Source organism: Littorina saxatilis, linkage group LG9, assembly GCF_037325665.1.
Source record: "Littorina saxatilis isolate snail1 linkage group LG9, US_GU_Lsax_2.0, whole genome shotgun sequence".
NCBI lineage: Eukaryota > Metazoa > Mollusca > Gastropoda > Littorinimorpha > Littorinidae > Littorina > Littorina saxatilis.
In genome coordinates this window covers 22723976-22734740 of record NC_090253.1, presented here as the reverse complement: position 1 = coordinate 22734740, position 10765 = coordinate 22723976, and the positions used below count along the sequence as shown (strand labels likewise).

General features: G+C 43.0%; 1 protein-coding gene across 3 annotated transcripts in view; it reads right to left on the bottom strand.

Moving 5' to 3' along the window:
* LOC138975615 (TNF receptor-associated factor 4-like) overlaps positions 1-10765 on the bottom strand; it is a 75217-nt gene that overhangs the window by 4132 nt on the left and 60320 nt on the right. For all 3 annotated transcript variants that reach the window (XM_070348342.1, XM_070348343.1, XM_070348344.1), the window contains exons 2-6: positions 5000-5051; positions 2146-2250; positions 1282-1446; positions 735-896; positions 126-281 (exon numbers count right to left, since the gene is read on the bottom strand). In XM_070348342.1, coding sequence (XP_070204443.1) covers positions 126-281; positions 735-896; positions 1282-1446; positions 2146-2250; positions 5000-5051 — 640 coding nt within the window. The remainder of the gene's footprint in view (positions 1-125; positions 282-734; positions 897-1281; positions 1447-2145; positions 2251-4999; positions 5052-10765) is intronic.

Below are 10765 nucleotides of genomic sequence, written 5' to 3'. Positions count from 1 at the left end.
CATTGATTTCCGAATATCGGCTATTAAAAGCGAAATAAATACAAATTTAGACTAACAGGCAACATTTGGACTACATGTAGCAATAACACACACAGACAAAGACTAACATTTTTGATTTCACTGACCTTGAATTTGCATCCAGCCTCCTTGAAGGGGCAGTTGGCAGTCGCAGAGGGACATAACTCCTGCACATGAACCTCTACCTCCTCCCTGGGAATCTTTGTGGGGTCGCATCTGTTGGGGCACGACACTGGGAACCTCGGGCACTGATACTGATGTGTCTGCACAAAGAGAGGGGGAAAAGTTAGTCTGGATTGAGTTTGTTGCACAACTCAGCTAATGAATTTTGCTACATTTCAAGCAAGACAAAAGAACACCACAACAACAACAAAAAGGCTAAAGATTGATTAATTTTGCAGCTAATGAATTTTAATGCATTTCATACAAAACGAAAGAGAAAATCAAAACTTGACTAAATGTAAAAAGCATACACACACACACACACACACACACACACACACACACACACACACACACACAAGCAAGGAAACAAACAAAGGGGTAGAAGGATGGGAAGAATTTATTGAAAATATCAGAAGCTCTGTTACTAATAAGAGCATGAATATTGGGGATAAAGAAACACAATTTCAATAGACACATTTTCTCCTGTAAAAAATCTACTGGTAATAAAGTTAACAAACTAAACATTAATCAAGCTAAACAAGGCTGCTTACCTGTAACGTTTCATAGACAAATTCTCTGTCACAGAACTGGCATGTGACAGTGCGTTTGTGACACTCGTTCTTCATGTGATTGGTCAGAAAACGTCGCTCCAACTTAGCTCCACATTTGTTTTCGCACCACATGATTTCTTTGGGGCAGTTGCCTGCATGCGTCTGAAAATAAGAAGCAAAGACATTAAAAACATGAAAAACCCATGGGTTTATACTTTATTCTTAGAGTTTACAACTAGACAATGAAAAATAAAAGTCGTTTTTAGAACGTAAAAGAAAGATATTCTTTTTCCTTTTGTGTGTGCATGAGTACATACAAACAGCTCCAATGAAAGAACACTTTATATGCACAAAAAGAAGCGCAAACAAGGAAATTTCTTTCAAAAGTTATGGAATTTAATCTTTTTATTTGTTGGCTGTTGCAACTCATGCATATGCTAAGCCTCCTTGCACAATGCAAAACAGCATAAGGCTGATAAAGACTTCAATACCTAAGGTCTAATTTCACCGAATACCACACTTGGATTCTCTTCGCAACTCAACATACCTGGTCCATGTAGTCGCCAGGGAATTCCTGTGAGCAGAAGTCACAGACAACTCGTCGTTTGGGACACAGGTACTCAATGTGGTCGTCCACGTTGAAGCGAAGCAGGTGAGCGGAGCAACGGTTGGGGCATGGAACCGACTCGTACAGACAGGTGTCCAGGTGAGTCTGGAAAGAAAAACAAGAATTCATGTTATACAAAAATTAACACACTCAGTGGTACTGCTAAGGTCATCTCTTGAGCTCTGATAAAGGGACAGGTAGACAGACTGACAGAGAAACAGGGTGGAACTGGGCAGATGGAGAGAGAGAGAGAGAGAGAGAGAGAGAGAGAGAGAACTCAGAACTGACTTTATTACATGAGGATATAGGATTTAGGATCAGCCTAATCTTCCAACCTGTCCTTTAGCAAAAGAGAAAGAGATACACAAAAACACAGTGGGACTAAAATTAAACTGGAAAGATGGATCTGACATTGGACCTTGGTGAGAAAGGGAGGGGGTGGGTGGGTATGGGAGGGCAAAAGGAAATGTGGTGGGGGATGATGAGAAAAAAGATGGCAAGACAGAAGGAGACAGAGGAAGAGAGACATACAGAAGTACATCGTCTGGGGGTAGATGGGTAAGCGTCAGGGGAGGAAGTGAGGGTAGGGGCTAAGAAGGAGGCTAGGAGGAAGAAAGAACGAACAAACGAACGTTATTTTACAAGACACATTGTTTAAGACACAAGGTTTAAGACACATTGCCTTGTCTAACAACCTTAAACAAATACTACTACTAGACATACAATATTCAAATAAACAAAGAGACGGACAGCGAGAAAGGCAGATTTCTTCTCTGATGTTATGCTGCATTTTTCAACTGTTACCTGCAATGTCTGCAGCTTGTCCACCCAGCGACACCCATCTTTGGCATGCGTGCAGCGAATCAAGCTGTTCATGATTTCTCCCCGCACCTCCTTGTCTGGGTACAGCTGAAAAATACAATAAATCATCATGAGCATTGTTATCTTTATCATCTGCACACTCTTCCCTCTCCTCGTAATCTGTACGGTCATCCTTGGCATCACACACACACGCACCACGCACTGGCACACACCGTCGCACACACACACACGACACAAAGTCACTGCACTCACTGTACTTCCGATAAATACTGTATGAATAGTACACATCCTCGCAACATATCCAGGATGATTGATTCACTGAACCCGTGCACCATCATGTTAACTTGCTTTCTCAGCCGGTGTTATGATCCATTACGAGATTGCACAGAAACTGTGATAACTATCTGAAGCGTGCACATCTGTCACCACCCTTCAACCATCACAAGCCGGCTGTGAGTGGTTGCTAAGGAATCTGTTTGAATGAGTTGAAGTTCAGTAACCCTTTTTAGGTCAAGTGCAGGCAATCTATCAAAGCCTGTAGGCCACGTTATTTCTTTATCCTGTGACTGTGTGTGTGTGCGTGCGTGTGGAGGTTGGGGTGCGTGGTTTCTTGACACGGCTGAGACCGTAATCAGAGTCAAACTCACAAAACATATACGCAGAGAAACACTCAATGGAGGCCGAGAAGCGGGGAGGAGGGGGGGTGAAGGGTTGTTTATATGTGTTGTGTTTTTCATGTTGTTGTTGTTGTTGTTGTTTGGAAGGGCGGTTTATTTATTTGTTTTGTCACGTTTTTGTTTGGGTGAGGGGGTGCGCAAAACGAAGAAACAGACCGCGCATGACCCACAACTTAATGCTCATTGCGAGCCTCACATCAAAATGTCCGAAAGTGACGTTCAAGTATGTTTTACTCTTTTACTCCCAACCTCATTATACAGGCCATTTCCTTTTCCAGAACACGAGACGACGCATATAATCTGGGGTAACAAGTACAGACTTCCTGTCTCTCGGCCCCCCCCCCCCCCCCCCCAACCGCTTGGGCTTCTCTTGCAAAGTTTCCGGCCGAGTACGTGTATGTTGCCCGTCAGAGGGAGAAGGGGGAGTGAGAGAGTCATTTAATGGAAATTAGAAAGACGATTTGAGAGAGTAAGAAATTGTACTTGGAAAAGAAAAGAAGCTTTCTAATTTCAATTAAATGACTCTCTCTCCCTCCCCCTCTCCCCCCCCCCCCCCCCGTCTCTCACGCTCTTTCTCGCTCTCTCTGTCTCTCTGTTGGGTAGGTCGCGCGGGTGTTGCTAAACCAGAATGAACCTAACCATTTTAAAGTGTACATTAATTTTGAACGCCAGATTAGTTCTCACGCATTTTCACTACATAACTGCACCCGCCACTTTAAAATGAACACTCGTCCCTTTTCTTGTCGAAACGAGTAGATGCACAAGAAAACCATCGAACCTATAGTGCTACAAAGAAAATTGCACGGAGGACATTTCAACAACATACTTCAAACGACGCGCAAATATTCCTGAGTCATCGAAATGTTCATTTTTGTGTGGCGTTTTTGAGAGTCGTGGGAAAAGACACAATCACTTTTTGGCCGTGGGAATTTGTTGGTAAGATGTGTGTGCATGGTTTAAACGAGTTATTCATATATATGTAATATGCAAGACAATAACTCACATCATTATGCATGTAAAGTCACGGAGCACAAGACTGATGTAATGTTCGTAACTGTGCTTTTGGAAGACAAAGAAAACTTGCGGTGGACACATTTTCCAGATTGTCATGATCCTGTGTGTGTGTGTGTGTGTGTGTGTGTGTGTGTGTGTGTGTGTGTGTATGCGTGAGTGCGTGCGTGTGTGTGTGACGGTGTGTCAGTGTGTGTGTGTGTGTGTGTGTGTCCGTCCGTCCGAGTCCGTCATTCTACTTTCTGTCTGTCTATCCGTCTATTAATCTACCTTCCTGTCCACTGTTTTAATAACTTGATTGTCCGTGATTATTAATTAACAAGTCGCGTAAGGCAAAATTACTACATTTAGTCAAGCTGTGGAACTCACAGAATGAAACTGAACGCACTGCATTTTTTCACAATGACCGTAGTCCGCCGCTAGTGCAAAAGGCAGTGAAAGTGACGAGCCTGTTCAGCGCGGTAGCGGTTGCGCTGTGCTGCATATCACGCTTTACTGTACCTCTCTTCGTTTTAACTTTCTGAGCGTGTTTTTAATTCAAACATATCATATCTATATGTTTTTGGAATCAGGAACCGACAAGGAATAAGATGAAATTATTTTTAAAACGATTTCGGAAATTTAATTTTAATCATAATTTCTATATTTTTAATTTTCAGAGCTTGTTTTTAATCCGAATATAACATATTTATATGTTTTTGGAATCAGAACATGATGAAGAATAACATAAAAGTAATTTTGGATCGTTTTATAAAAAAATAATTTTTAATTACAATTTTCATATTTTTAATGACCAAAGTCATCAATTAATTTTTAAGCCTCCATGCTGAAATGCACTACCGAAGTCCGGCCTTCGTCGAAAATTGCTTGGCCACAATTTCAATCAATTTGATTGAAAAATGAAGGTGTGACAGTGCCGCCTCAACTTTTACAAAAAGCCGGATATGACGTATTAAAAGACATTTATGAAAAAAACGTCCGGGGATTTCATACCCAGGAACTCTCATGTAAAATTTCATAAAGATCGGTCCAGTAGTTTAGTCTGAATCGCTCTACACACACACACACGCACACACATACGTACACCACGACCCTCGTCTCGATTCTTGACTAAATGTAAAAAGAGATTTCAATGACGTTGTTCTTACCTTGGCGTAGTCTAGTGGTTTGTCATCCTCCGGACACTTGAACACCCCTCCGCTGCAACACACACGAGAAGACATCCATTTTGAGCACATCGTAATCACCTTCAACAACAACTAAAGACATTCAAATCACTACACGAGACAAAGTTAGCAGAACTGCTCACTCCCGTGTTCGCCATAGAAGGAACTGAAAAAGGAGTGTGCGGCATCGCGGCGCACACTCTCTGTTGTCCTGGGCGAACGCTTTCTGTGCAAAGTTGGATTTCTTTTCTTACTTTCTTTCTTTATGTGTGTGTGTGTGTGTGTGTGTGTGTGTGTGTGTGTGTGTGTGTGTGTGTGTGTGTGTGTGTGTTGTAGTTTTGTTGTTATGCTTTTAGTGTTTTTTACAGTTTTTTTAAAAAGTTAATTACGTACATGACACACGTCAATCTGTGCATTTAATTCAGAAAGAAAATCAGAAAAGAAATTCCACTTTGTACTGGTAGCAGCCAAGCTGTAGATTGTGCAGGTCTTTTAGTAGTCTATGTTAAACGTGGACGGAAAAACTTATCCATGTAAAAGCCTATACGCAAATATGTAGTGGTACACATGATGGGTTGCGCTAAAGGATTATACCTTTAACTGACAGTCGCCCATGCACCAGCCAGTGTATGCACATACTTAGCATCTTTTCGCTTCTTTTGTTCTGCGATGGGAAAAGGCGCGGAAAGTTAAACAGTTATTAGCGAAACGAGAAGATAAGTGTTTTCAGTGTCATCAAATCGTGAAACTGACGCAACTTGAACTCACTGAGTGACGCACAGCGTCCCACGATTTCAGCCCCAGTCGCATTGGAGTACAATATCACAGCACAGAAAGAAAACTTCATCACCTTCACTGACCCTAAAGAAAAAGTTCAATAACTACCACACACACAAAACTAAACGAGTAACCAGGACGGATCAGCTAATTATTTGTACCCAAAACGAACCGCCGAATAGCACGTGCAAACTCTGAAATCAACTCCGCCCACTGTCATACATTCACAAAGCCAGTCCCCCTCTGCCGGGTTCAGTCCTCTTATTGTTCACGAATCTGTTGTCAGTTTCTGCCGCAAAGCATGAACTGGTTCAAGTGTGATAGAGACAATTATGAGAGTGAAGTGGCGGCAATGATTTCACGATTTGATCCTCTAATTTGGAGGAGCCAGTAATCAACACAATCATGGTTTCGGTGCCAACTGTGATTATTCAAACCTGACTATTTTGAAGGGTGACAATTGAAGGCACAGCATGAGGTCCGTTTCAAATGTTGTTACCCGCAGAAATGAATGATGAATGAAGATACAAATTGCTATGACAAAGAGAGATGATATTCGCGTTCAGATAGCAATAAATGACAATCAAATGGTAACTCTACGCCATTTCGCTTTGTCTCACGCAGACAGAGTCACACGCAGAAAGAGAGAGAGAGAGAGAGAGAGAGAGAGAGAGAGAGAGAGAGAGAGAGAGAGAGAGAGAGAGAGAGAGAGAGAGAGAAAATTTGTGCCAAAATTGAAATCAAGCTGGTCGAGATCATGTGGAATTATTAAATCATGAGGAACCGTGAAACACCGATAGCCTAACAAGAATCCAGCAGCTAAAAGAAATAAACGAACAAACTTACAAAGTGAAGAAACAGACATAGAAACAACAACAACAAAATCAACAACAAAAACCCCGTCAAATATCCAGCAAAATACTGATCCATACAGAAACAAATAATTATAGTTTACAAACTAACTTTCATTCAACAAACCGGCCAAACCCCCAAACAAACAAAACAAGGTTGACACTAACTTTAGCCGAGAGCGTGTCTCAGTCGAGCTGGGTGATAAAATACCCCGCATGAGACACAAGCGTCCCTTCAGGGTACACAAGGGCAGACAGGAAGAAGGGTATAATAGGCAGGAAATGAGAGGCAACCTCTTCAAGCGAGACACTGCACAATCAATAAATCCTAGAGAAGGGGGAGTGGTCACAGCCCACACACACGCGAACAGAGGCAGGTAAGGCCGGACCACGTGTTCCGGACTGAACGTTTGTTTTGGTCATTAACAATCAAAAAGGTGCACGTTGTATTACAGCCAAAACGAAACATCGGCCACAAGAACTTCAAACTACTATTGGTCTTGAAAGTCACAGTGGCGGAACAATGAGATACGCAATAGACACATATTGACAATATAAACAACGAATTAAACAGTTGTTAATCCTCTCTTCAGCAGTGCAAACATAACTTGATTGAATGACTTTCGCGCTCAGTTGACATTTCCATTTGACGATTATTACAGTCCATGTAAATACTTTAAAGCTTTAAAAAAAACTCAGTGGAGATCGGTCAATTGCTCTTATCATATTCCTCGGTAACTGATGGTACAATCAAAGTGTGTGTGTGTGGGGGGGGGGAGTTTGAGAGAGAGAGAGAGAGAGAGAGAGAGAGAGCCGCGTGAGAGAGAGAGCCTGAGAGAGCGTGAGAGAGAGAGAGAGAGAGAGAGAGAGAGAGAGAGTGGAGGCCGGGGAGGGACGTGGCTGATCAAGATTACACCGGAACCAACACACCCACGTATCAACAGATCGACAAGCCAACGAGCTGTTCACTTTATTAAACCGGGCAACGAACAAGAAGGTGAAAAATCTCTCACAAATCCCACCACTGATATAAAGCGACTCAACAGGGGTATCACTAACACCAACACTAAAGCCCAACAGCGGAAGAGGGTTTTAGCGGGTCAAAGAATAACAGTGCTGACTGAATCTGACAGAACAACTCGTCTTACTTGTCAAGATAATTTCAACTGACAAGGGAAGGACAAAAATGTTTTGGGACCATGTATGAAAACGAACTTCCTGTAAATCTGTATGCATGCGAATTTTTTCAACCGCCAAGATCAGTCAAGAACCAACCAACTAACTAAACTGTGTACCTATACCTACTTACCCTCTGGCCTATCTATCTATTCATTCGTTTACACAGTTTAAGCATTTTTCACCGCTAATGTCTTTGAACGAACTACTGTGCTCTATACTGACCTACCTCAATACTGACCAACCTATCCATCTGCCTACTCTCTCTCTCTCTCCCTCTCTCTCCATTCATTTACAAAGCGGTTAAGACATTAATTGTTTCTGCTTAATCATTTTGAACGACCTACCTTTTGCGCATCACGGCCGCCGTGAACATCATACCGTGGCTGTAGTTGTCAGACGGTTATATGACAGCAGCAACAAAAGGATTCAGCCTGTATCTTGAATTTGCAATCACAGATCATATACCTTTAGGACAATGTATCCACTAGGCAATACATCTGCCGGACAAGTAATACTTCTAAAAAGTGGCAACACCGAGGGTTTTATATAGCACGACTGACGAGGTTCCGGGCTTTATAATTATATGCCCCTGTATTTCAATGTACACCAACCAAAGCCCGCCACAGAGAGAATTTAACTGTGAAAGAGATATATTTTGTCAGCTTGAATTTTAGAGGTAAGCGTGATCATTGAAATGCTGTGCACCTGCCTCGACTAAATCTGTGTTGCAACCTTCTTTTAAATCGAGAGTCAAGGAGAAATTCTGCCTTTGAATAAACAAGATTTCCATTGGACCTGGAATTCGCTTTTCCTTTTATAGAAATAACCAAGTGCTAAATATACAGACTGGTTTCAATTGAAACCCTAAGAGAGCACTTGTTCAAGGCGTATTGCTGGAAAAAAAAACGATTGAGAGAGAGAGGGGGGGGGGGGGGGAAGAGAGGAGAGCGGCGTGGAGGGTGGCGAGGTGGGTGGGGGGGGGGGGGGGGAGTCGAGAGATTTGTCCATGGTTTGCCCATGGTTTAAGTGTCCCTCCTGCTAAAAACTACAGCCTGATTTCAATTGAAAACCGCAAAGAGCACCTAATTCAACGGCATTCACTCAAACGATTCAGTTAGAGAGAGAGAGAGAGAGAGAGAGAGAGAGAGAGAGAGAGAGAGAGAGAGAGAGACACAGAGAGAGTGAGAGACTGAGAGAGAGAGGGGGGGGGAGGGCAGAGAGCGCTTTTCCACTACTTCATCTCTCCTTTCATAGCGAATACGCACACACGCACCCTTTCGGCCCCTCCACGAACCCTCGGATACCCCGGCTCTTGCTACCTCCCAACACTACTACTCCCCTTTCACACAATTTCACTGCACTCGCTGGTGGCTATGTTTTTTATGACAGTAGAAATAGAAATTTATCTGAAACATCTGCCGTTTCCGGTTCTGAGGTTAATTCGCTCAAGTGCTGAGCCGGAAGTCTTCCCGCGACCTTTTCAAGAGCAGCAAATATGACCCGGCCGACTGAATGATGATGAATAAATCATACACTTCATCCCCGAATTCATCCTTGAAAAGTTTGACAACTTGAATTTCTCGGCAGAAGAAGGCGGACGAAAGGTGAAAGGTTATGGAAAAACGGTGGGAGGTGTAAGGGGGAGGGAGTGCTGGAAGAGGAGGGTTGGTGGTAAAGATATTAAAAGTCAATTACTCGTGTCTTTGTTTGAGACTTGATCGAGGGTGAGATTGCGCTTTTTGGATGAAAGACAGATTGACAACGCTACGAGTTGTCGCCTTTTGTTTGCTTTGAATTGTACAACGTTATTGATCGTGAACGTGTTTTACTCCCTTCCCATTTCCCGATTCACAGTCGGCTTGATAAAAATGCATTAGAACCGTTCCGCTTCAGCCTTGCTCACCTTCCCGAGCAGAGGATCATGAATCAAACGTCCACTGCTCATGCATCTAATGGCTCTGCTTCATCACAAAACCTGCAATTCAGTCTTTGGTCTTCACGGACTGTTCATCGAACAACCGTCTTCAGTGACTGAAATGTTTAAACGCTGCTCAGTGCTAAGATATAAGAATCGTCTATTATTTTACCCCAACGATGATCATAAAACCAGTGTCAACACAACTTGTGAATGACTGATGAAGCATCAATTATAATCTTGTCCGTTTCAAGTGAGACGCGACACAAATGACAGCCACACCACAGAGTAGAACTGATCATGAGAACCCGTACACAGATCTATGAACCCATTTTACCAGATGCCTTCAAAACATTTTTGGACGATCAACGATCGACAATAAAACAGTCTGTCAATTAAAAGATGCAACACAGCCCTATCCAAGAGTAGAACTGAGATTCCACAGACCTATGTACCTGATTGTCTACACACATCATCAACGGTGGAATGAAATGACCCCCCTTACACTCACCAAGCATCAGATGTCTGCAGCGGACTCCTCGAGCGGGCGCCACCACTAGAGGGCGTGGGTGATGCTGATGTGCCGCTGACCGAGACTACATCGTTGGGCAGGAAGTGGGTTTGGGTTCCCACAGTCATGCACACCATCTCGCACGAGTCGCCTTTCGGAGTGAAGATAATCATTGTCACAGCGATGTGTTAAGACTTTCAGTTCTTGTGTGTCCCACTGAAGACGTTTCGGGATGTCTTCAACCTATGCCTTCGTTGAATAGGCTTGCATCAGACCAAGAATAAGCACCATCGAGCAGATCTTCCAACGTCAAACTGATGAAGAAACCCGAACAGTTCAAGATCGTTTACTGCTAACTGATGATAAAGACCGAAGAGTTCCAAACCTAAGACTGCACAGACTGATAATAAAAGCCGATAGAACTGTTCAATTTCTGTCAACGATTCTATCCCCGTTTGCTACTGGTGCAGCTTGCAAGGTCCTGCGACAACAAAGCTAAGGGATGGCGAAAGAAC